We start from the raw sequence: 27,967 nt of genomic DNA, 5'->3' as shown, positions 1-27,967 counted from the left end.
CAATATTGTACTGGTCCTGACGTGTCCCAATTAACCAGAATCTACGGTATATACTTCATTGGAACTAACAACAGTGCTTCAATGTGGTCTGACTGATATACTTAAAGCAATTTTATTTGCCCTTAAGGCGAATCAGAAAAATGGACAGTTCTCTAACATCAACCATCTACCAGCAACGGGCTCTACATTTCAAAATTGCCAATGACATATGTTCTTCCTAGACCACCTACTTAGTAGCTAAGGCAATTTATGCTTTGTATATACAATAAGCATAACACTGCCACAGATGACACCAAATCACTTATGCTCAGGTAAGAACTTCAATAACTGGACACAACATTGCCTGCAGGAAGCAAGTGGACCAGTCCCAATTAGTCAGTGTTTTTCCAGACACAAGCAGACCCTATCCCTAAGTATCTTCTGCAATAATATCCTTTGTTACCCTTGGAAAAAATATCACTGATCTATAGCTCTAACTTCCTTATTAAACAAAGGAAGGAAAATGGCTGTTCTCCATTCCTCTGGGACCTCACCTGCAGCTAACATTACAAAGATCTGTCAAGGCCCTAGCAATATCCTCTCTTGCCTGCCTCAATTACGAAAGATAAATCCCATTGATCTCTGGGATGTATCTACCTTAATACTCTTCAAGAGACCCAACAACTAACTCCTTTCTTGATATCAACATGCCCTGGAATATCTGCATAACCCCTTGATCTCACTGTCCTCCTTGGTGAATACTGATGCAATGTAATCATTGTACTCAAGAGCTTTCTCCTCTTGCTCTAGTCATAAATTTCTTTTTCTCCTTGAGTGGTCCTATCTTCTCTCCCTAGAGGTCCTCGGTTCTAATGCATGTGTAAAATACCTTGAGATTCTTTTAAATTTCCTCTCCTCACCAAGGTGATTTCATGGTCCCTTTTAGAACTTCTGTTTAGTTGTCTTCTGCTTCCTTCATATTCCTCAAAAGCTCTATCTAATATTGGCATCTCAAACATTACTCAATTCTTACTTTTGCTTTTTGACTAAATTTGCAACATCTTCCCCACTAGATGCTGCCTGACCTAGTTCATATAGGCAATTTCCATTTCCCTGCCTTCATCAACACCCTTTCTCCTTAAAAAGCTCTATCAAGTTAGAAGGCGAGACAGAATTTATCCCCAATACAAAGCATGCTGACAATCCTCGATTGGACCGTGCCTTTCAAAATGTTCATGGATTCCATTTGCTAGAATAAGTATTTGTAGTAGGAAGCCAGCTGAGCTTCTGTTCAAGGATAGAAGTGGTTTAGAAATTAATTCTGCTATTTAATGTTATAATTTTCTCCACTTACACTCAACTCTTGTACCTTGCACACCAGTCCATGGCAGCATATTTTCAAAAACTGTCAATCTATGTCTTCAGCTCCTCGCTGTATTACTTCTGATCCAATTATGGATCTATTTCCTAATGCTTTTAATTGGAGGTTATTTGCATTACAATGATGGCTGATTCTTTTTGGGGATTTTGGACTGCAAAATAAATCCTTTGTGCCATCAATCTCAATAAACTCAGACCTTTAAAATGCTTGGATATAATTTGCACAAAAGTAATGCCCCAAAAATGCAAAAAGTTCTAAAAATGAATTGTTAGCAATAAACAAATCTACTCCAACAGCAGCAGCTTTTATAACATACAATTAGTATTTACACAGCAGCAAAAGTCTAAAAGAACAAAAGCCACAAGTGTAACACTCATTTTCCCATGCAGAATCATTATTTTCCCAGGTAAGTGCCACTAGATTCAGGATTCTCGTATATGTACACAACAATGCTGAATCTGCCTGTCCTTCATTAGTTTGTTCCTCAAAAATTCCAACAAACACCCCTCTAACACTGCACATTCATGCACCCTGGTGCAATAGGTTCTCCGTTCTGTTCAATGGAGAAAAATGACTAAAAGCAAAAACCTTTTTTTTTAAATTAATTGCATTCAGTCAAATGTTAAGTGTGATTTTTTTAAATTCAAGTTTTAAATTGATAAAATGGTCTGATTATTTATTTATTTATTTATTTATTTTTAGAAATTACAAGGAATAAATGTGATAATAAAATAGTAAGAAAAATAATGTTGACCCTCCCCCCTCCCCCCCTTAACCCTTATCTAAAGAAAAGAAAGGGGAAAAAAAAGAAAGAAAGAAGAAAAAGATTGCCTGGATATCGGGGGACCCCCACATGCTCCATGGAGTTCAAAATAGTTTTTTAAAAACTACTTCAGCACCAGTAACATCTAGAATTTTGTTAGCACTTTATTGTCATTGCTGTGGACATCGAGGTTGCAGTGCTGCTCCACTTGATGCAAAACAGTACAGTATACTGACAATTCAATTACTAAAAACATAATGACTGCATTTAAAATAGTCTGAGTTTTTTTAGAATGACATCCAAGTTAGAATTAAAGACAAACAACTCAAAAATGAGGCATTGTTTAGTAGTACAACAGCCCTGTAGAAAAAGTTGTTTTGCAGTCTGGATGTCCGTGCAGAGATATTTCTGCATCTCCTGCCAGATGGTAGGAGGTTGAGCAGGTAATTCAGGGGGTAGAATGAGTCCTTCACAATTTTGCGAGCCCTCCACAGACATCACGAGGTGTAAATGGTTTCCATATCTGGTTCCATATTTGCCCCAATGATGTTCTGTGCAGTCCTGATATGCACTGCTGAGCCTTCCCAAGCATCAAGAAGGTGCTGGTGGTCCAAGAGAGCTCCTCTGTGATGTTCACCCCCAAGAATTTAAAGCTGGATATCCTTTCCACCGCTTCACTGTTTATAAGTAGTATAGCTCATTCATAGCTTCTTGATTTCCTGAAATCAATAACCATGTTTTTCTTTTGATTGAGTGAAAGGTTATAGTTATTGCACCATTCACAGTTTCTGCACCACCACTCTGTGTTGTTCCATTGTTATTTGTAATTAATTCAATCACTGGTTTTGTCTGCAAATTTGACAAAGTTTGTGTCATAGGCAGATGCTCAGTCATGGGTGAAAAGAGGGTAAAGGAGTGGGCTCAGTACACATTCCTGCACTGCACCAGTGTTTGAAGTAGGGAGGTTGATATGTACTTGCCTAATCTGACTACCTGGGTACAACTGGCAGGGAAGTCCAGAATCCAAATGATACTGAGTCCCAGATTGTGTGGTTCAACAGCCAACCTCTTGGGTAGTCTGGTGTTGAAGGCACAACTGTAGTCCATAAAAAGCATTCTGATGTAGTGTCCTTATGCTCCAGGTATTTCAGTACAATGTGGAGTGCAATGAAAATGATGTTCTCGGTTGAGAACATCAACCTTACAGGCAAACTACTGCAGGTCCAGAGGAGCAGGGATGGTGATCCGACAGCCAGCTAAGCCTGCAGGGAAGGCTCAATTCCCTTTCCGTCATCCAACACTTAATACAGGTGGACTTTCACTAATCCGGCACCAGTGGGATCGGAGGAGTGCCGGATTAGTGAGAGTGACGGATTAGTGAAAATGCCGGATTACAGAAGGATCACATTAATAGCTAACCGCCTCATCATACCTTTAAAATATCATGTAAATCAGTACAAGTTAGATAATAATGAAACAAATGAGCAGCAAGTGAAATTTTAATAAAGTAATATTCTGTACAGGCACAGATAAAATAAAAATAAAGGGTACAGGTAAATAAACAGGAATTAACTTGTAAAGAAAAATTGAGCACTTCCACCTCTAAAATGAGATGTTTAATATACCTTCAGGCAAAGTTACATGTCTGCAAGTGTGGGGTTGTCAGGATCAGCAACATCTTCATCTTGAAAAGTGAGTGAAACAACAGGAACTGACTGGTGGCAACACATCTGGGTGAGCAGAAGTTGATGGCACTGGATTTTTGAAGTGTTAGCTCCCCTGTTGCACTTTTTCTAGCAGTTTTTTTGAACATATCTTCCAAGGTAAGCTGTTCCATATATTTTGGTCTCTCTTTGATTAGCTTATCCTGCAGCATATATGGGTGTGTTGAAGAGTTGTCTAAAACCAGCATTATTCTTACAGTTGTGGTGCAGGCCAACAGAGTCACAGTGAGCTCGTGCTTCAGAGACAAAATTTTCAAACCATTCTAGTGTGATGCTAATTGTAATCCATCCATTTTTGTTAGCAAGGTAAATTACAGGAAATTGCGTCATACCTTTTAAGGCCCTGGGATGTAAACTTTTGCCAATGACCAATAACTTACATCTGTGGGTTCCTGCAGCATTAGAACAGCTAGCAAAGTCACACACTCTCTCGATGCCTTATACCCTGTTGGCGATTCTGTATCTGCTGTTGTTAGTGTTCTTCTTGGTGTACATTTCCAATACTCTGCTGCTGCTTCCTTGTCTGCTGAACATTTTTCACCACACACTATACGGAACTGTAAGCCATGATGCTGCTTGAACTGATGAAACCAGCCTTCACTATAGTCACACTCATAATCTAGTCCTAGTTCTTCATGAAACACCTTTGCTTGTTCCTTCACCATATCTCCAAATAGTTCAACACCTTCATTTACATGAGGATTAAACCACATTAACAGCACTTTATCTAGTTCCGAACTTCTTCAGTCTTTCATTATGTTTCTTATGCACATATTTCTTTGAGCCACTATCAGCAAAAAAATGTAGCAGCTTTTCTTTGTTTCTTTATATCGTACACTGTGGAAGAGCCAATGTTGTAACACTCGCACAAGCTTTTCACCGATACACCACTGTCCAGTTTTTTTTTCAAGAGTTCAACCTTATCTTAATGGATAATGTGCGGTGTTTTCACTTCACAGCACGAGGTGCATTTCCTTTACTCACTGGGACCATAACTGGGGCCAAAAAAAGAGCAAATGATATTAATAAATGTAGGAAAACAAGCAGGAATCGCCTGTCTGTGCTTACAAGAGTGGGCCAACATATGAACAGATCTAGCGCAACCAAAATAATGCACAGCAGATTGGTACAGTGGCCGGGGAAATTTGAAATTATAGTTGGGCGGAAAATTTGAAATCAGTCCTTGATTAACAAAGGAACCAGATTACAGGTAGTTGGATTAGTGAAGGTCGACCTGTAGTCAGTTATACAGGATAGAAACAAACCCTTCTGCCCAACTGGTCCATGCCAATTAAGATGCCCAATCCAAACTAATCCCGTAACATTCTAGATCTTTCTAATCCATGAGACTGTCCAATTGTCATGTAAACTTGCTATTATACCTGCCTCAACCACTCACACTGGCAGTTCATTCCACACAGATACCAATCTGGTTTCTCCTCATGTTTCTACTAAATTTTTCACCTCTCATTAACCTATGCCGTCCAGTTCTAGATTTCCCAGTGCTAGGGAGAAAGAATAAGCCCATTCACCCTATCTATGCAATGTACAAAACACTGAAACTGGTTAGGGACTTGTAAGTGAGGATCAAATCATCAACTCCAGAGAGAAAGTTTTCAATATTATTGTGAAAGTGAACTTTGTACCATAGCATATATTAGTGGTGAAAGGAAGCAGCACAGTGAGCTGATTAGTATGTTTTCTAGTTTGGAGTAGTTTGCATACTTACTAAAACTGTTCATTATTGGCACCTAAATTATCCCATTTAAGATATTTAGAATGCAAGAATTTAACAGAAAAAAAAGTGTTAAACAAGAATTTGTGGAAATTAATAAATAGCAAAAGCAAAAGTAGATGTGTGCTGCAGAGGAGCCAACATCTTCAGTGAAGTAGTCCCCTTCTCAACAGTCCCACTTTCTAAGCAATTTTATCCTTTAACAAAGCACTTTCCACAAAAATACTTGCACAGAAGATTGTTGAAACTTGTCATCTTGAATAACTGTAGGTAGTTTCTTTGGCCAATCTGAAAGCTGACTTTAATAATACTTTAAATTAAAGCAAAATCCAATATAATTCAAAATGCCAAGTATGGCTGAATTACACTGCATGCAGTCTTTCCCTACAGAGCAAATAATTAACTAAATGGATCAGCAAACCAAAGGGTGGTAAGCTTGTAGAATACTCCCAGGGCTCCCAACACTTAGAACAAAATGTAGTGGACATGTATAAAAATCACAGACAAGTGCAAGACGTGTAATAGGTTACACTAGTAAGTGATTTCAACCAGGAATTTAGTGTGATTATTTTAAAAGTGCATTCAGAAGACTTTGAGGCAGCAGATAGTCCTGCTAGGAATGGGACAGTGAAGAACTTAAACTTTGGGAATATAGCTGGGCAAGTGGTAGGATTGTGAGTGGAAGAACATTCTGAAGATTATGATCACCATTCTTAAGTATCAAAGCAATTAAAAGGAATGCACCTGAAATCAAGATCATGAATTGTGGAAGACCCAATTCTGACACAAAATTAGAGCTGGCAAAAGCAGTCTAGGGTCAGCTACCTGCAGGCAAGTCTGCCTCCAATAAATGGAAGTCATCCAAAAATGAATTAGTGCAAACATTTTTTTGTGCAGACTGCAGGCACATATATGAATAAATAAACAAAGTATACTGCAGATGCTGTGGTCAAATCAACACGTACAAAAGCTGGATGAACTCAGCAGGTCGGGCAGCATCTGTTGAAATGAGCAGTCAATAACCGCTCATTTCAACGGATGCTGCCTGACCTGGTTGAGTTCATCCAGCTTTTGTACGTGTTTATATGAATAAATGCCTAAAGCTTCCAGCAAACAATACTTTTCATAGCTTGATAAAACTATTAAAGGTATATTAATGAAATGCCAAGTTAAACACATTACAATATACATATTGCATATCCTGTGTTAATGTGAACAAATCTGACAGCTCAGCATCTCATGAGAAAAAGAGAAAATATAGCAATCTACATTAACAGCTTGACCAAAGCTTAAAGAAGGCACTATCTTCTGATTAACAGTTGATAAAACAGAAAGAGTTGGGGAGTGCCATTAAAGTTTTGAACAAGGTCCATTCAACATGGCCAATGAAAAGACACATGCAGCTAGGGTCCATGCAAATAATGTGACAAACTGAGGCAGACATTTATAATAAACTCACTGAGCCCACTGGTACCCAAATTACATCACTTTCCAGCCTGTCTGTTACAAGAATGCTATCCCCTTTTCACAGTTTCCAAGACAACTTTTTATTTATTCATTCGTTTATGGGATGTGGGCATCACCAGCTAAGCCAGTATTTATTGCTTATCCCTAGTTGGGCTTGAGAAGGTGGTAGTGAGCTGCCTTCTTGAGCCACTGCAGTCCCCAAGTTGTAGGTACACCCACAGTGCTGTCAGGAAGGGAATTCCATGATTTTGACCCAGTGACACTGAAGGAATGGTAATATGTTTCAAAGTCAGGATGGCGAATGACTTGGAAGGAGATTTTGAAGTGGTGGTGTTCCCAGGTACCTACTGTTCTTATCCTTCTAGATAATAGTGGTCATGGGTCTGGCAGGTGTTGCCTTAGGAACTTCGGTGTGTTGTTGCAGGCCATTGTGTAGATAGTACACACTGCTGAAACTGTTTGTCGATGGAGGGATCAGATGCTGGTGGAAGGTGTACCAATCAAGTGGGCTGCTTTGTACTGGGTGGCGACAAGCTTCTTGAGTGTTGATGGAGCTGCACTCATCCAGGCGAGTGGCAAGTGTTCCATTACACTCTTGACCTGAGCCTTGTAGATGGTGGACAGGCTTTGGGGAGTCAGGAGGTGCGTTACATGCTACAGGATTCCTAGCCTTTGACCTGTTCTGGTAGCCACAGTGTTTATATAGTTAGACTAGTGAAGTTTCCTGTCAATGGTAATCCCCAGGATGTTGATAGTAGGAGATTCAGTGATGGTGAGACACTGAATGTCAAGGGGTGATGGTTAGACCTTCTCTTGTGGAGATGGTCATTGTGTGGTTCCAACGTTACTTGCCACTTGTCAGCTCAAGACTGGATGTTTTCCAGGTCCTGCCGCATTTGGGTATGAACTGCTTCACTATCTGAGGATTCACGAATGGTGCAGAACACTGTGCCATCTTATGACAGAAGGTCAGTCATTGATGAAGCAGCAGAATATGGTTGGCCCTAGGATACTTCCTTGCAGAACTCCTGCAGTGATGACCTGAGGATGAGATGATTGACCTCCAATCACCACAACCATCTTCCTTTGTGTCAGGTATGATTCCAACCAGCACAGGGTTTTCCCCCCAATTCCCACTGACTCCATTTTAGCAAAGGCTCTTGATGCCATACTCTGTCAAATGCTGCCTTGATGTCAAGGATTATCACTCTCACCTCGCCTCTGGTATTTAGATCTTTAGCCCATGTTTGGACCAAGGAGGTGATGAGGTCATGAGCTGAGTGACCTTGACAGAACCTAAACTGGGCATCCATAAGCAGATCATTGACGAGTAGGTGCTGCATGATAGCACTGTTGATGGCCCCTTCCATTACTGTACTTTGATGATTGAGAGTAGGCTGATAGAGTTGTAATTGGCTGGACTGGACTTGTTGTTTCTTGTGTATAGGACACACCTGGGCAATTTTCGACTTTGCGAGGTAAATGCCAGTGTTGTAGCTGTATTGGAGCAGCTTGGCTAGTGGCGTGGCAAGTTCTGGAGCACAAGTCTTCAGGACTATTGCCGGGATTTTGTCTGGGCCCATAGCCTTCGCAGTATTCACTGCTTTCAGCCCTTTCTTGAAAGTCTCCTGGATTCATGGCTTCCCCTATACCATGGTTGATGGAACACTCCCTTGCATTTCCTCTGTTTCTCAGACTTCTGCTCTCACCCCAGCTCCCCTAATCCTCATCTTTCATCTTACTAGCCTCCATACCCAGCACATCACCCTTTGTAATTTTCTCCAGTGCAACAAGATCTGATTACTAGCCACATCTTCTCCTCTGCACCCTATTCCACCACTCACAGCAACCAATCCTTCTGTGACACCCTTTTCTGCACATCCCCAACACATTCCTTACAACTATGGGAGGTGCAACACTTGTTCTTACATGCTCAATCCCTGCATGTTGAGAGAGGAACAGTTTTTCCAGGTGAGGCAAAGATTCACATACACCTCCTCCATCCATTGCATTGGGTGCTCCCACATTGTTGAGACCAAGTGCAGACCAGATGACTGATTTGCAGAGCACCTCCATTTGTCTGCAATGGCCACACCTGCAATGCAGTTTCAATTTCCCTTCCACTCCCATACTGAACAGTCTTCTCCATTACCACGATGAGGCCCAATATATCCTGCCTGTGCAGTGTAAAGCAAAGATTGAATTTTCTAATTTCTGATTATCCTCTCCTCTTTTGATTTCCCTTTGCCCTCTTTTTCCTTTGGATTCACCTCCACAGAGCAGCTTCAAGGGAACGTATGATCCACCCTGTTTCCATTTCTTAGCTTCCTCCTCTTAAAACACACTTTTCTGTTTAAGCTCAATCATAGCAAACAAATCAGGAAGGCAGAGAAAGCATCCCAAGGAAACATGCGCACATTAATATCTATTCATGGAGATGTGCCCAGGACTGTCCCAAACACACCACAAGCCTTTTGAAGAGTGCAGACAGCAGAACATGGAAACAGCATTTACAGGACAAGAACAACAATCCAGGCCCTCACATCCCAGTCAGTCACATGCAGAGTCCAGCAGAACTTGAAAATAGCTCCAAGTCTATCATCTTCAGCCACACATGATTCACAAAATAATCTTTGTCATTTATATAAATAACCTGGATGAAAATGTAAATCAGCTATTTAGTAAATATACAGATAATACAAAGAGAGATGGTGTTGTGGACATCATAGAAACATAGAAAACAGACAGCACAATACAGGCCTTTCGGCCCACAAAGCTGTGCTGAACATGTCCTTACCGTAGAAATTACCTAGGTGTTACCCACAGTCCTCTATTTTTCTAAACTCCATGTACCTATCCAGGAGTCTCTTAAAAGACATCATCATATCCGCCTTCATCATCGTCACTGGCAGCCCATTCCATGCACTCACCACTCTCTGCGTAAAACTTACCACCGACATCTCCTCAGTACCTACTTCCAAGCATGTTAAAACTGTGCCTTCTCGTGCTAGTCATTACAGCCCAGGGAAAAAAGCCTCTGACCATCCACATGATCAATGCCTCTCATCATCTTATACACCTCTGACAGGTCTCTCATCCTCCATCTCTCCAAGGAGAAAAGGCTGAATTCACTCAACATATTCTCATAAGGGATGCTCCCCAATCCAGGCAACATCCTTGTAAATTCTTTTCTGCACCCTTTCTATAGTTTCCATGTCCTTCCTGTAGTTAGATGACCAGAACTGAGCACCAACTCCAAGTGGGGTCTGACCAGGGTCCTATATAGCTACAACGTTACCCCTTGGCTCCTAAACTCAATCCCATGATTGATGAAGGCCAATGCACCATATGCCTTCTTAACCAGAGTCAACCTGTGCAGCTACTTTGAGCGTCCTATGGACTCGGACCCCAAGGTCCCTCTGATCCTCCATACTGCTAAGAGTTTTACCATTAATACTATATTCATATCATAGCAGACTGACAAAACAAATACAAGATACAGATCAGCTGTAGATATGGACAGAGATACAGCAGATGACATTTAACCCAGCCAAATGTGAAGTGCTGCACATTGATAGGTCAAATGCAAAAAAGACAGTACATTGTAAAGGCAAGACCCTTAAAAGTGATAATGAGCAGAGGGATCTTGGGGTCAAAGTTCATAGCTCTCTGAAAGTATCTACACATGTTGACAGGGTGGTTAATTCAGCATATGGCATGCTTGCCTTTATTGGTCAAGGCACTGAAGTTCAAAAGTTGGGAAGTTATGTTGCAGCTTTATAAAACTCTGGTTAGGCCACATCTGGAGTATGGCATACAGTTCTGGTCACCCCACTATAGGAAGGATGTCAAGGCTTTGAAGAGGGTACAGACAAAATTTACCAGGATGTTACCTAGATTAGAAGTCATATGCTATAACGAGACACTGGACAAGCTTGGGTTGTTTCAAGTTCCTGGGTGTCAAGATCTTGGAGGATCTAACCTGGTCCCAACACATCAATATAGTTATAAAGTAGGCAAAACTGCAACTATTCTTCATTAGGAGTTTGAAGAGATTTGGCATGTGTATGCAGAGATACTGGCCACGTGACAGATGCACTGCCACCTGGCTGGTCGGAGGACACACCACATGCCAATCAACATTTGGTCCCTCCCAACTAATCAATGCACACCTAAATTATTGGTCACCTTAATTGGATTATCTCACCCAGCCCCATGCTTTAAAAGGTGAGACTTGGCCTTAGCTAACTCTCTCTTACAGACCACCACATTGGAGGTAAGTGCATTGATTTATGCTTGGGAAGGTCTATCATTTGTCCTGGTAAGGGAGCCGCAGCTATCCAAGGGGGATAGCTGTTGTAGTGCTTTTCCCTTGTTCTTTGTTTGTGTAACCGTACCCTGTCCCCACACCGCTTCCTGTGTATTGTAGTTGCTTGTGTTGACCCAACTTCCCCTTGTAAATAAATTCCTTATTTTTAAAACTGTGTGTGTCCAGGCCTCTACTGTTGAGACTCAAAGAACCAGTTATTTTCCATCACAACAGCATGTCAACAAATATACTCAGAAACTTCTATAGTTGTACCATGGAGAGCATTCTGACAGAGTGCATCACTGTCTGGTATGGAGGGGCTACTGCACAGGACTGAAAGGAGCTGTAGAGACTAGTAAATCTAGTCAGCTCTATCTTGGGTACTAGCCTACAAAGCACCCAGATCACCTTTAGGGAGCAGTGTCTCAGAAAGGCAGCATCCATTATTAAGGACCTCCAGCATGCAGGGCATGCCCTTTTCTCACTATTACCATCAGGTAGGAGGTACAGAAGCCTGAAGCACACACTCAGCAATTCAGGAACAGCTTCTTCCCCTCTACCATTTAATTCCTAAATGGACACTGAATCTTTGGACACTATCTCACTTTATTTTTTTAAAAATATACAGCATTTTTGCACTTAAAAAAAATCTATTCAATATACATATGCTGTAATTGATTTACTTATTATATTTATTATTTTTTTTCTCTCTGCTAGGTTATGTATTACATTGAACTGCTGTTGCTAAGTTAAGAAATTTGTTACATGCCAGTGATAATAAACCTGATTTTGATTTTCCCTGGAGCACTGCAGGCTGAGGGGAGATCTGATAGAGGTTTATAATATTACAAGAGGCATAATCATAACCATTTTCCAGGAGTATTAGAAATGTCTAATACCAGAAGATAAGCACTTAAGGTAATAAGGGGTTATTTCAAAGAAGATGCGAGAGACAAGTGTTTTTAAAAAAAACGTCTGGAATGTGCTGCCTGGGGTGGTGGGAGAGGCAGAAACAGGAGATTTTTATGATACATTTAGATAGGCACATGAGGGTTAGGAAAATGTACGGATGTGGACACTATGTAGGCAGAAGAGATTAGTTTAATTATCCAATTTAATTGGTTCAGCACAACATTGCTGACTGAAGGGCCTGTTCCTGTGCTGTACTGAACTCTTCTATGTTCTATTAAAGCCCTCAAGTACTAACTGCCCTCAAGAGAGGGTAAATTATGCCGAAACTAGTGAACACATTCAGTAAAATAGTTAGTCCTCCAATTTGTTAAAATATGTATCTCATCAAAACAGGAAAACTCTTTTAATGTGAACTACAATCATAAAGCTATATTAGACAGGAAAAAAATACAGTTTCACAAGATGAAGTGGAGCCATCTGAATGACTAGTGGCATCATTACTCCGGAAACCTCTTATTACAACAGGGAGTTTTCCCCTTCACTGTAATTAAAAGAGCTTAACTGTATTTAAACCAGTTCTGTTTAATTTCCCCACCTTATCCTACATGCAGGTTCAATTGTCTGTGTGCAGAGCTACACCCAATTACCATCAATAGTTATTGATGATCAGCTGTAGAGACCATCCCCAGACCACAAATTGTACTCTAAATCTGCCTTTACCTCCAGTTTACCAACAGCAGGCTCTCTGCAAAAGTAAACAACTGGACCTGAATTTTTGAGACACCATTTCTACAATACGAAACAAATCCTTAAACATCTGAAATTAATGAGACTTACAAATTATACAGTATGTGTTTTCATCCTGAGCCAAAGGTAGAAAAAAGCTATCTCAGTTGCTGGGTCTGAAGTCAATTAACTGGGAATTCCATATATTGGTTAATTATACTGAATAATCAATAAGATCGAAGCAAAGCACATTATGTAAATTTAATGTTCAGTATTCATCTGAAATAAGGAAAACAGCTCAATTATTAACTGTTTCTAATTTGGGTTATTTTACATAATGGTAAAAGGTTAAATTAATCTGCTATAATCATTTTAGAGTAAAGCATAGAAACAAACTGTCAGGACATTGAATACAAGAATAGGGAAATTATGTCCCAATTTATAAAACATGGATCAAACCTCAGTGGAAGTCACATGCACTGTTCTGATCACCTAAGGTACAGAAAGGGTGCAGCAATGATGTTGAGGATGCAGAGTAGGTTCACCAGGATATTACCTGGAAAGGAACATTTCAGTTATGAGGCAAATGTGGGTTCATTTCCCTAGAGCAGATATCAAGAGGGGATATGACTGAGGCAAATACAATTAATGCCAGTAAAGATAGGATAGCCTGCAGGACTTCATCGTAAGTAGATAAGATTAAAGATTTCGAGGGGATGTGAAAGGGGGCCATTTTCACTCAAAGTGCATTCCCTGACACTGTGGCTCTGACAGCATTCAGGTGTAGTGATGCATAGACTATGGGATTAACAATTAACAGCAGGAACATGGTGGGAAAATGGCTTGTTGCAATGGTGTATGATTAAAGAAAAGAACATTTAAAGTAACAACAATTGTACTTTTATACTGGGGATGTAGGTATCATTGGCAAGGCCTCTTATCGCTCACTACAGGCTACCCTTAATTGCTATTGAGGTGTTAGTGGTGAATCGTTTTCATGAACTGCTGTAGTCTAGCCAATAAATACACTCACAATGGAGTTCCAGTGACAAAATGGCATCTCTCCACAATAGCATGATGGTTACTCAGAGGGGAAAATGCAGGTGTTGATGCCTTCATCTCTCCTGGTGTGATGAGATCAGGGTAACTGCACTTAATTTTCTAGTTTGCATACAAAACATTCAAAATGTGCATGTAGTGGGGGAAATTCTGCAGGCTGCTATACCCAGGATGCACTGGAGTTTAAGTGTTCACTGAGTCGCATTCATTTGGATAGATCGGGAGTATTCCTTTGCATTATTTTATTTAAATGCAAGATGGCATTAGACAAGTCATTCACCACAGGATACCCAGCTTTTGTCATTTCTTAGCAGCTTGTCCAGTTGAGATCTTGGTCAATGGCAAGGCTCAGGATGGGGGAAATCTACAACAAAACTACTATTAAATGTCATGGTAATTGTCTATTCTCTCTTGTAGAAGATGGCTATTGGTCGACACTTTCATGCTACCAAAGTTACTGACCACTAAGTAGTCCAGGTGCAGATACTGGCTACTCTTCACATTTATTTAGTTATCATTGAAAGAAAAAAAACACACACCCACCCCACCCCCACCCCTGATATTGTGAAAGGGAACTGAAGCAGCTAGGACACCACACCTAGAAAGTCATACAGCTGAGATGATTGAGCTCCAGCAATCTTTCTTCGTTCAAGGTATAAGCCTATTCATTGGAGAATTTTCCCATTGATGGGCAGCACAGTTTTAGCAAGCCCAACACCACACACAATCAAATTCAGCCATGTTATCAAGAGCAGCCACTCTTGACTTGCATCTAGAATTCAGTCTGATGACTGAGAGTGGACTGATGGGGCAATAACTGGTTAGATTCCATTGGTCCTTTTTGTGGACAGGATATTCATGAACAATCTTCCATGTTGTTAGATAGCTGCTTGCCTAGTGGTGCAGTTAGTCCTGGATCATGACTTCAGTAATATTGGACCACTTTTCTCAATAAATGAACAAGTATATTTTTTTGTTTTATCTATTTAATTGGGTTCTCCAAGTCCTAAGTTTCAGGACTTACATGAATCACATTTTAGGTCATATTTATGCTGAAAGAAAATTCTACAGGGCTCACAAACTTTCAGGCACCACTTTACCCCTGACTCCCTATTCTGTAAAAATGCCATTCCCTAATCTTCTCATCTGTTCCCATGATGAGGATTTCCTTTCCAGCACAAGAGATGTCCTCCTCCACCACTGATGCTGCCTTTACCCGCATTTCCCCCAGACATCTACCCTCACCTTATTTTCCTGCTGCCTTAACATGGATGAAGTTCTTTTCATCCTCACCTACCACCCCATGAGCATGCTCTGCATACAGCACATTATTCTGCACAACTTCCACCATTTTAAACAGGACCCTACCACCAAACATCTTTACCTGTCCCCAGCTTTCTATGGGGGGAAAACTCCCTCTCCACAATTTCCTTGTCCATTTGTCCCTCCCCACTAATCTCCCTCCTGGCACTTATGCCTACAATCAGAAGTGATGCACCTGCAAGTTCACCTCCCTCACCTCCACTCAGGGCCCCAAACAGTCCTCCCAGGTCAGGCAACACCACCTACAAATCTGTTGGAGTAGTCTAATGCCCCAATGTGTAGAAGAAAGCCCTTAACTCCAAGTGGAGTCATCAAGACACCATCATGATGGCGTTTTTTAAGCAGGCTTACTTGTTTTTAAGGCCGAGTTGCCTTGCTCGACGCTCAACCCAGCACAGATGGAAAGCGTGCAGGGGAGCCGGCTGGATTCGATCTCGGAAGCCTTTGCTCCGAAGTCCAGTGCTGATGCCACGATGCCACCAGCCGGCTATTGACCCAATGTGGTCTCTTCTAAAATGGTGAGAGCCGTAGACTGGGGGACCACTTTGCCATTTTCATTTCAAACCTCATTCCCATTCTGGCAAGTTAGTCCTTGGCCTCTTCTACTGGCATGATGAAGCCACTCTCAGAATAAACAATAGGTGCAAGAGTAGGCCATTCAGCCCTTCGAGCCAGCACTGCCATTCACTGTGATCATGGCTGATCATCCACAATCAGTACCCCGTTCCTGCCTTCTCCCCATATCCCTTGACTCCACTATCTTTAAGAGCTCTAATTCTTTTTTGAAGGCATCCAGAGAATTGGCCTCCACTGCCTTCTGAGGCAGAGCATTCCATAGATCCACAACTCTCTGGGTGAAAAAGTTTTTCCTGAACTCCATTCTAAATTGCCTACCCCTTATTCTTAAACTGTTACCTCTGGTTCTGGACTCCTCCAACATCAGGAACATGTTCCCTGCCTCTAGCCTGTCCAATCCCTTAATAATCTTATGTTTCAATCAGATCCCCTCTCATCCTTCTAAATTCCAGTGTATACAAGCCCAGTTGCTCCAATCTTTCAACATATGACAGTCCCGCCATTCCAGGAATTAACCTTGTGAACCTACGCTGCACTCCCTCAATAGCAAGAATGTCCTTCCTCAAAATTGGAGACCAAAACTGAACACAATACTCCAGGTGTGGTCTCACCAGGGCTCTGTACAACTGCAGAAGGACCTCTTTGCTCCTATACTCAACTCTTTCTTATGAAGGCCAACATGCCATTAGCTTTCTTCACTGCCTGCTGTACCTGCATGCTTACTTCCAGTGACTGATGAACAAGGACACATAGATCTCATTGTACTTCCCCTTTTCCTAGCTTGAGACCATTCAGATAGTAATCTGCCTTCCTGTTCTTGCCACCAAAGTGGATAACCTCACAGTTATTCACATTAAACTGCATCTGCCATGCAGTTGCCTGCCCACTCACCCAACCTGTCCAAGTCAACCTGCATTCTCCCAACATCTTCCTCATATTTCACACTGCCATCCAGCTTTGTGTCATCTGCAAATTTGCTAACATTACTTTTAATCCCTTCATCTAAATCATTAATGTATATTGTAAACAGCTGTGGTCCGAGCACCGAGCCTTGCGGTACCCCACTAGTTACTACTTGCCATTCTGAAAAGGACCAGTTAATCCCTACTGTTTCCTGTCAGCCAACCAATTTTCTATCCATGTTAGTACCTGTAAAGGGGGGTCTCTTTCTTTGTTACTGCGTATGTTAATCAAAATGGCTTCTTTGTTTTGTTAAAAGTAGGAATGCTTCTTTGTTGCGAGAGAGTGCTGGAAGCTTGTTTGGGTTAAAATTTACTGATAACGAGAATTGTATTCCTTTGTAAACCAATTGGGATTAATGTTGTTCTTTCATCTGAGTCTGTAAGCTATTGTTGGCAGGCTTTTTGGGAGATCAGTGCAAGGGGGTGAGAGAGAGAGAGAGAGGACGTGATGCTGTAAACTGGGCGAGGAACAGACTCCAAGTGGGGGTCCAAAGCCAGGAGGTACCCTGTGGAGAGAAGACGAAGATAGATGTGCTTGGTTGATCACTTCAGGTGGTCCTGAGCTGCGAGTCGAGAAGTTCGGAGGGGATCAAATGGTGGCCAGAAGACTTCAGTAATTGAGCTCCAACGGTTGTACACGAAGTGGTTTGGACTTTGATAAGTTTGGTGCCTTTTCTTTATTTTCTTTTCCTTCATATATACTGTATGGTTATTAATCAGTTATAGTAATCTTTATAAATTGTAATCATTTAATTGCATATGGTGTCTTGTCTATTCTTTGGCGAGGCAGGGACATCACACAGCATCCACACAAGCTGGTTACCCAGTTTGGCTGGATCGAAGGCTGCTCCCCCTAGATGAGAACGAGCTGAGCGAGCCTGAGGCGACCCAGGGGGTTAGATACCCTACCCCCAATACCATGTGTTCTAATTCTGCCCATTAATCTCCTACGTGGGACCTTATCAAAGGCTTTCTGAAAGTCCAGGTACACTACATCCACTGGCTCTCCCTTGTCCATTTTCATAGTTACATCCTCAAAAAAATTCCAGAATGGAGGAACACCTAATTCCATCTGGATACCCTCCAACCTGATGGCATGAACATTTATTTGTACAACATGAGTGAATCTGCAGATGCTGGAAATAAATAAAAACACAAAATGCTGGCAGAACTCAGCAGGCCAGACAGCATCTATGGGAGCAGGCAGTGACAACTATTTCTTTATTTCTACAATGTGATATTTCTCTCCCACTCCCTTCCCTTTTCAATTCCCCACTCAGCCCCCCTTACCTTTTCTCTTCACCTACCCATCACCTCCCCCACCCAAGCCCTTCCTCCACTTTCTCCCATGGTCTGTGCTTCACTCATTTCAGATTACTTCTTCTCCAGCCCTTTACCTTTTCCACTTACCTCCATGCTCCTTACTTAACCCTCCACCCACCTGACTTTACATCATCTTCCAGCTTGTACTCCTTCCCCACCTTATTGTGGCTTCCTCCTCTTTCCTCTCCAGTCCTGATGAAGGGCCTCAGCCTGAAAAGAGACTGTTTATTCCTCTCCATAGATGCTGCCTGACCTGCTGAGTTCCTTCAACATTTTGTGTGTTGCTCTGCATTTCCAGCAACTACAAAATCTCGTTTATAAACATCAGCTATGTGATCTACAGACCACAGTCACGTACATTCTAGTTAAATATTCAAGTTAAAAGAAATCGTATTTTAGTTACATTTATCAAGCAACAATTCGATACCAATTCCATTTTATTTCCTCCACATTACCTCAAGTCCCCACAGATTCTATACTAACCTAGAAACTAGGACCATTTTGGCTAATTAACCTACCAATCTTTGGACTACAAGGAGAAACTGAGGCATCCAGAGGAAACATGCACAGACAACAAGAACATAACAACTCCACAAAGACAGTAATAGAGATTAGGACTGAACCCAAGTCCCTTTAGTTGAGGTAACAGCTTTACTAGCAACGCCACTGTGATGCCTCCGAGAAAGAGCATATTATTGTAATTGGTTTAAAAGTTTTGAAAAGTTACCAGGTGCATTATTCTCTTGGTGAACTCTTCTATCCGTGACTTCTTAAAGCTGTGTGGCTGGCTGGTTCTGGAAAGTTTCTGGTCACTGGAGAACTGATAGATTGTGGTGTGAGAGGATTCAGAGAATATGATGGTGTGATCAATGCTACATCACACCTACTCAATGTGAAGCCAATCAAGATCAATTAACCTTCCCTTGGCAGAACACAGCTTAAATACTGGATCAGTAGCTGTAAATATTAGCTAAAATAGGTATGCTGGTCAGTTCTGCTACTTTGTAAACAAACCTTTTACTTCAGTTTAGTTTTTTCACACCTACGTGTATTATTTATAAATAGATTTAAGCGATTCCTAAAAATAAGTTAGATTTCAATTTAGATGTGTAAAACACAAGGCAAGCTGCATATTTACAATAGAAAGGAAAGACTCAGTTTCAAAAGTTTGATTTGTTTTGGAAATTTTTCCCTAAAAAAGTAATCGATAAAGATATTATTCTTGACATGACAAAAACTTCAGAACTTATTTTCAAAACTACAAATTTATACTGATATCTCAAAAACAAGGCTCTTAAAATGCTAGTCACTTTTGTATGGGAATAGACAAATAAGACTAATTTGTAATGAGCATAAAGCAAAATGAACAGTTAAAATAGAAGGATTCACCTAAAGCTGTCAAATAAAAAGGCATCCACCACCCACATATGGTCATTTTGTCTGACAGCAGAAAAAAAAACATCAAGATGCAGCACAGCAGATTTGCATCTGAACAGTGAAATCTCCACGGAGTAGCTTGAGTCAGCCACTAATGCTCCATTTGACCTAGAACTGCTCTACAACCAGTTACTGTTTGTTACATGAACTGATAGTCCTATATAACTAAAACAAAACTGGGACTCCTTCAAAATATGAAAATATCAATCTGTATTAGGATTGTAGAGACATCAGTTTGACCATACCTCTTCGAGTTCAGTCTGCAAGGGGAACTGGAACTGCAGATGGGGAAAAAAATAAATAAGTATAAATGGAATAAATAAAGAACAGTTGAGAACAATCAAGTATTACCTTAAAAATTGTTATGTAAACATTAAGTACCAACTAGCTTTTGTTGTAAAGAAGCAGCTTGAATTTTAAAGTTTAAATCATTCCCAAAAAAAATCTAAACGCTACACCTATCGTAGAATTTCAATTTGTCTGAGAATCTATACAAGTCACAGCAGTTTAGTAAATGATTCAGACAATTTTAAAGCTACAGTTGCAATAAGAACTGAATTCAATAACTATAATACAAATTTGAGTTGAAATCATTTGGAAAACTAAAGACGTTAGTTAAGATTGCTTTACTTACAATCATGGTCATCTGATTATTACAAGCAAGTCCAAGTTTAAATTACTCCAGGTCAGGGTCTTCATCCACTTGTTTATCCAGAAAAAACACCAGTTCTCATTAAAACTGAATTATTGAACAGTTATTATGAACTAAATCTACATCTTTTCAGATTAAGAACAGCCATAAGAGCAATCAGCATGGACCAGTCAATATAAAAGCAGCAGGATGATGCACTGGGCTTCTTCAGTGTCATTCATCTGCTTATAGTCGATTCTGGAAAAGGCTGTACCAGAGCTCAGGGATACACAAATCCTTAATAGCCAATTCTCTAAATAAAATCAAATACGCAAGACTGCCTCAAAACAAAAAATGAGTCACTGGGCTGAGAAAATTATAACCTTCACTAATGTGCCACAATCATGGCATACTGCTCTGCAATTACTAATCAAAATAACAAAATTGTTAACTCTGAACCATAGGAAAACTTTATAAACAATAATTTAAAAGGTGGGGAAACCTATCATCAACAAGCTAACCAACCTATTTTAGCAGGAGGATACACGAGGAAATCTACAGATGCTGGAAATTCAAACAACACACACAAAATGCTGGTGGAACACAGCAGGCCACACAGCATCTATAAGGAGAAGCACTGTCAAAGTTTCAGGCTGAGACCCTTCGTCAGGACTAACTGAAAGGAGAGATACTAAGAGATTTGAAAGTAGTGGGGGGAGGGGGAATGCAAAATGATAGGAGAAGACTGGAGGGGGTGGGATGAAGCTAAGAGCTGGAAAGGTGATTGGTGAAAGTGATACAGAGCTGGAAAAGGGAAAGGATCATGGGATGGGAGGCCTCGGGAGAAAGAAAGGGGGAGGGGGGAGCACCAGAGGGAGATGGAGAACAGGCAGGGTGATGGGCAGAGAGAGAAAAAAAAACAAACAACTAAATATTTCAGGGATGGGGTAAGAAGGGGAGGAGGGGCATTAATGGAAGTTAGAGAAGTCAATGTTCATGCCATCAGGTTGGAGGCTACCCAGCCGGTATACAAGGTGTTGTTCCTCCAGCCTGTGTGGATTCATCTTGACAGTAGAGGAGGCCATGGATAGACATATCAGAATGGGAATGGGATGTGGAATTAAAATGTGTGGCCACTGGGAGATCCCGCTTTCTCTGGTGGACCGAGCGTAGGTGTTCAGCGAAACGGTCTCCCAGTCTGCGTCGGGTCTCACCAATATATAAAAGGCCACACCCAGAGCACCAGACGCAGTACACCACACCAGCCAACTCACAAGTGAAGTGTTGCCTCACCTGGAAGGACTGGCTGGGGCCCTGAATGGTGGTGAGGGAGGAAGTGTAAGGGCAGGTGTAGCACTTGTTCCGCTTACAAGGATAAGTGCCAGGAGGGAGATCGGTGGGAAGGGATGGAGGGGACGAGTGGACAAGGGAGTCGCGTAGGGAGCGATCCCTGCGGAAAGCAGAAGGGGGTGAGGGCAGATGTGCGGGAAATGGGAGAGATACGTTTGAGCGCAGAGTTGATGGCGGAAGAAGGGAAACCCCTTTGTTTAAAAAAGGAAGACATTTCCTTCGTCCTGGAATGAAAAGCCTCATCCTGAGAGCAAATGCGGCAGAGACAGAGGAATTATGAGAAGGGGATAGCATTTTTGCAAGAGACAGGGTGGGAAAAGGAATAGTCCAGGTAGCTGTGAGTCTGTAGGCTTATAGTAGATATCAGTAGATAAGCCGTCTCCAGAAATGGAGACAAAGATCAAGAAAGGGGAGGGAGGTGTCGGAAATAGACCAGGAAATTAGCAGAAGGATGCTGACTTTCACACAATGCAACTTTGAAATTTATTCACTTGTAGTACAACCGAATTTGTTACAAATAGAAATAGCAAAATTACTCAAATTGCCATATGAAGGATTTGTCTGGATAGACCGTAAAGGACAAAGGAAACTCCACAAACAGAAGAAAACATTCTGAATTGTTGAAGTTAAATACAGCAACAACATTTGTTGTCAATCCAAATCATTCACTCACATTGACGTGCAAGCTTTACAGCCCAATTTAATAGCAGACCATGGAGACTGTGGCAAGACAACAAACCAGACAACAGCAAGAGCTTCAGTTGTTTTCATGCTTCAATGTGTCATTGTTATTGATAGTCTCAATTCTTATATGCCTGTAAGCTGCATATACTCCAAGTCCTGCACACACTGCCAAAAGTCATCTTTACTAATCGAAAGTAGCAGCAAGGGAAGATGGCTAATACGTACCATAGTACAATAGTCTGTTTGTCATTTTGTACATCATTACACAGTACTGCACATTGGTAAATTATTGTACATATTATTCTGTACTTTATATTATCATATTTATTAATATTGCTAAGTGTTTTTAAATGTTGCTGCTATAATGAAATAATTTCCCAATCGGGATCAATAAAGTGATTATTAATGTTTTCCCTATTGTCCAACAAGCCAAACTTGCAAAATCCTTAACATTTTTGTTTCCTGCCACACGAGTATGTTTTTAAAATTTTGGCATCTTCTCTCTAACATACAGCCTTATTTGTAGGAAAACAAGCCATAATTTTCTCTTAACTAGTCCTACCTTTCTCCCTCAAACCTCCCCACAACCATCACATTTTTCGAAGGCTATTCTGTTTCAGAAACTGTAAGGATGCTGGAATGATTTATGATAATCATTCTCATTGACTGGCACTCTACTGAGGCTAATTTAAAAACTAACTGCACACTGGTCAAATATTGGATACATGTTTCTTCGTTAAACAAAACAAGGTTTATTCTTTTAAAAACTGATTCACAATTACTAAGAATATATCATAAACAAGGATGAAAATAAATAAGCCAATGGCCATCAGCAAATTTCTTTAGCCAAACTGGTGAATCTGTGGAATTTGTTGCCATATGCAGCTGTGAAGGCCAAGTCGTAGTGTATATTTAAAGGCAGAGGTTGATAGATTCTTGATTAATCTGTGCATGGAGAGATACAGGGAGAAAGCAGGAGATTGGGTTTGAGATGGAAAATGGATCATCCATGGCAAAATGGAAGAGTAACTTGATGAGCCAAGTGTCCTAATTCTGCTCCTATATTTTATGGCCGTATGGGGTGCCGTGGAAGCTTTCCATTCTTTATTTTGTTTCAGGAATACTGTGAACATGATGCCATTTCTGCTAAACTGCGGTGAAGTGGAAAGTGACAGGAAAGAAGTCTGTTTAATCAAATTTTCAAAATTATACCATAATTGCAATTATATTCTTCAGATGTTTTAGATAATATACAGTATATCCACATCACAAGGAAAGCAGTTCTGTCAGTGGAGGCAAAACCAAACTAACTTTCATATGACCCAAATCTGAAATTTACTGTTCATATTATTTACAGTGACACAAGTTGCTTCTTCAACAGGTACTCTCATGCATCTCTTCCCATATTTGTTCTATACCATTGCACTCAACCTTCCCATTGCTACCTATCTGGTGGATCCATTTATTCCTTTACTCCTGAATAACAGTTCACACTTGAATTCTCTGCCTAAATCCCAATACCAAAACTCCCACAGAAATCTGTGGGATTATGTGCCATAGAGTGGCTTATGAGCCATAAAAATACAGATTTCCATTAGTTTGAATAATGGAATTATCGAAACTAATGGAAATCTAATGTGTTTTATGGCTCATAAGCCACTTTCTGTAGCACATCAGTACTTAAACCAATGTTTAATGTGTTCCATCATTGATTCTATTATTACAAATCAACACCCTCTCTATATTCAACTTTAAAGAGCGTGGAGCACTATTTAATAGGAAAAATATTTCTACAATAATACAATTAAACAAAGGAATAATTAGCAAACTAGATACCTTAACTCAAGATTTTCATAAAAACTTAATCATACAGATCAGATCAAACCCTTACGATATTCAGACCGTTAATAACTGTTTGTCTCCAGAAGCCCATCTTGTAAATACTGCAGTTAAATTAAAAACATTCACTTGTTCAGTATTGTATTACTGAGTTTTATGATATTAATGCAAAAGACAGCAAATAAATTACCGTGTTCATCAAAAGCATTCTAAAATGTGTTAAGCAATTGTTCTACCATCTAGAAAGGCAATGACATCGGACACAGTGTGTAATTTAAAACATCAGGCATAAGAGATTCAAAGCAAAACATTAACATTTCAGATGGGAGTCCCATCAAATAACTAAAGATTATATCACCTTTCCATCAGTCATGGTCCATGTCTGTCCATGATCTAGTGACACCCTTAGCCAGATTTTTAACTTCAGTTGCCAGGCCTTTGCTCTCCTGACTGGCCTGTTTATCTCATTCCAAAACTTCTGCACACATCTGATACTATTACAAGCACTCAACATTTCTTCCCCACCATCCCTTGGTGACAGCTGAGGTCCCCACTATTCAAGGTATATGTATTTACCTTTAGGGTTCCCAAAGTGCATCATCTTGATCAACAGGATTGCTGACTATCTCACCAATTGATCAACACTATCCAGTAGCCTACAACCATTAACACCTATTTATGCCATCTACTAATTAAGCCTGCTACATTCCTATTCAAATTGTTAGTGTAGTAGACTCAGCACCAATCGTCATCGGCTTGTAATCACATAACAACCTCTATCATCCTCCTCTGCCTATTACCACTTTCCAGATACAAATGATTAACCTGCCTTGAGCCCTTTGGGCTCCAAGATTCCTGGACTAAGAACAGAAAGTACGGCAAGTCTACCTCACTAGCAAGTTGTTGGACAAAAGAATCACTATTAGAATCAGATTTAATATTATCAGCATACGTCATTAGATTTGTTAACTCTGCAGCAGTACAATGCAAATACATAATGTAGAAAAACTGAATTACAGTAAATAAACAGTTGCAAGAAAAGGTTTGTAGTTTTGTAATTACCTGGTTGTCGGCATTAGTTACTTAAATGAAGATCAGACCACATTTTAAGTCACAATAATAGACAAACAATCTACCTAAACTAATAACACAAACAACTGTACATTTCATGTCTTTACTGAACATGTTGTTTAATCATTCACTGTCCAGGCTGGAAAAAGGTATGTGAACCCTTGTATTTAATAACTGGTAGAACCTCCTTTAGCAGCAATACACTCCACCAAATGTTACCTGTAGCTGCTGATCAGACCTGCACAATGGTAAGGAGGAATTTTACACCATTCTTCCAAACCAAACTGTTTCAGTTCATCAATATTTCTGGGATATCTTGCATGAACAGCCATCTTCAGCTCATGACACAGCATCTCAATTGGGTTAAGGTCTAGACTCCAACTTGGCCATTCCAGAACACTAATTTTCTTCTTTTTAAATCATTCTGTTGTTGATTTACTCTTGTGTTTTGGATCATTGTCTTGTTGCATCATCTAATTTCTATTAAGTTTCAGGTGATGATCGCTACCCTGACATTCTCCCGTAAAGTATCTTGATAAAATTTTGAATGCATTGTTCCCTCAATGATTGAGAGCTGCCCAGGCCCTGAGGCAGCAAAGCAGCCCCAAACCATGATCTTTCCACCATGCTTTACAGTTGGGATGAGGTTTTGGTGTTGATGTGCAGTGTCTTTTTCCTCCAAACAAAGATGTGTGCATTTCAAGATTCAAAGTGTATTCATTATCAGCAAACGTATATAACCTTGAATTTGTTTGCTTAACAGGCAGTCGTAAAGCAAGGAATCCAAAAGAACTGATTAAAAAAGACAAGACAAACCCAATGCCCACAAAGAAAAAATCTAATGCAAACTATAGAAGCAAACAGCAGCAGCATTCTGAACCAATTTGAGTCCATGGAGCCAAATCCCCAGAGCAGCTTGGAGTAAGCCCAAAGGCCCCCATTCAGTTCATCATATTAGCAGGGCAAGTCACTGCAAAGTTGGCAGACACAAAGCATAGCAGCCAGGGCAATTCCTCCAAAAAGTTAAGACTTTTGTATTATCTGTCCACAGAACATTGTCCCAGAAGCTTTGTGGAACATCCAGATGGTCTTTTACAAACTTGAGATGTGCAGCAATACGTGTTTTTTTTTTTTTGGAAAGTAGCGGTTTCCTCTGTGGTTCCTTCCATGAACTCCATTCTTGTTTAGTGTTTTTCTTATAGTGGACACATGAACATGAGTTAAGCAAGTTCTAGAGATTTCTGCAGGTCTTTTGCTGTTACCCTTGGGTTCTTTTTCACCTCCCTCAGCGCTGCATGATGTACTCTTGGTGTAATCTTTGCAGGATGCCCACTCCTGGGGAGAGTAGCAACAGTACTGAATTTCCTTCAATTATAGACAACTTCTCTTACTGTGGACTGATGAACACAGGTCTTTTGAAATGATTGTGTAGCCTTTTTCAGCTTCATGCATCTTTACAGTTCTTTTAAGGTTTTCTGAAAGTTGTTTTGATTGAGGCATGGTGCACAGAAACAGATCTTTCTTGAGAAGAACAGGCTGTCAGTAACATGACAGTCTTTTTTATAGGGCATGGCACCTCTACAAACCACACTTACAAACTCAATTCGTTGATTGGAATTCGACTCTAAATAGCTTTTGTATAAGGCATTACCCCAGAGGTTCACATACGTTTTTGAACCTAGACGGTGATTAACACCCTGAGATGCGCCAGTATTTGATTGCCAGCGAGGAGGATATGTTATTTCCAATCCCCAGATTCTGGTCTTCCAGTTAGGCAGTTGAGGATCTAGTTGCAGAGGGAGGTACAGAGACCTAGGTTCTGTAGTTTATCAATCAGGACTGTAGGAATGATGGTGTTAAACACAGAGCTGTAGTCAATAAACAGCATTCTGACATGGGTATTTGTATTGTCCAAGTGAACCAAAGCTGCATGGAGTGCCAATGAGATTGCACTTGCTGCAGACCCATTGTGGTGATAAGCAAATTGCAGCGGGTCTAGGTCCTTGCTGAGGCAGTTCTGTCTAGCCATGACCAACTTCTCAAAGCACTTCATCACTGTAGATGTGAGCGCAACTGGACAATACTCTTTAAGGCAGCTCACACTACTCTTCTTGGGGACTGGCATAATTGCTGCCATTTTGAAGCTGGTAGGAACTTCTGACTGTAGCAATAAGAGATTGAAAATGTCTGAACAACCCGCCAGTTGTTTTCAGAGCAGTAGCAGGTACCCATTGGGTCTGCCACTTCGTGAGGTTTCACCCTTCTGAAAGACAGCATGAGCTTTTGCGCACTGTTATTGTCTGCTACAGCCACCTGGGGAGATGCTGTTCGCAAGGAAGCAAAAGTGAGGAAAGCACGTTGGTATTCGTGCAAGATGACAGGCAAAACCCTTCAGGCCAGACCTCTGTCAATCCTGCTTTCAAACGTTCAATCGCAAGAAAATAAAACTAGATTTCGTGTCTGAGTCCGAATCAACATGAGATAAAGACAGCTGCGCACTATCCTGATGGAAACATTTCTCCAGGATAGCACCCCTGAAACGGCCATCCAACTAGATGGTTTCATCTCTCTTCAAGCCAACAGCATTCCCACAATGGAAGCATTTGTATCTACATTAATAAGAACTGGTGTGTGAACACTTCAGCAGTGATGAGACACTGTTCACCTATGATAGAGCTCTTAATGGTGAAGTGCAAGCCCTTCTATTTACCAAGTG

General features: G+C 40.7%; 1 protein-coding gene across 4 annotated transcripts in view; it reads right to left on the bottom strand.

Moving 5' to 3' along the window:
• trpm7 (transient receptor potential cation channel, subfamily M, member 7) overlaps positions 1 to 27,967 on the bottom strand; it is a 158,943-nt gene that overhangs the window by 112,090 nt on the left and 18,886 nt on the right. For 3 of the 4 annotated variants that reach the window (XM_073032774.1, XM_073032776.1, XM_073032777.1), the window contains exon 2: positions 19,922 to 19,954. The exons of the other annotated variant lie outside the window; for it this stretch is intronic. In XM_073032774.1, coding sequence (XP_072888875.1) covers positions 19,922 to 19,954 — 33 coding nt within the window. The remainder of the gene's footprint in view (positions 1 to 19,921; positions 19,955 to 27,967) is intronic. 4 annotated transcript variants of the gene reach the window in all.

This window comes from Hemitrygon akajei, chromosome 30, assembly GCF_048418815.1.
Source record: "Hemitrygon akajei chromosome 30, sHemAka1.3, whole genome shotgun sequence".
NCBI classification, from domain to species: Eukaryota; Metazoa; Chordata; class Chondrichthyes; order Myliobatiformes; family Dasyatidae; genus Hemitrygon; species Hemitrygon akajei.
The sequence above is the reverse complement of the archived record's forward strand: the minus strand, read 5'-3'. Positions and strand labels throughout refer to the sequence as shown.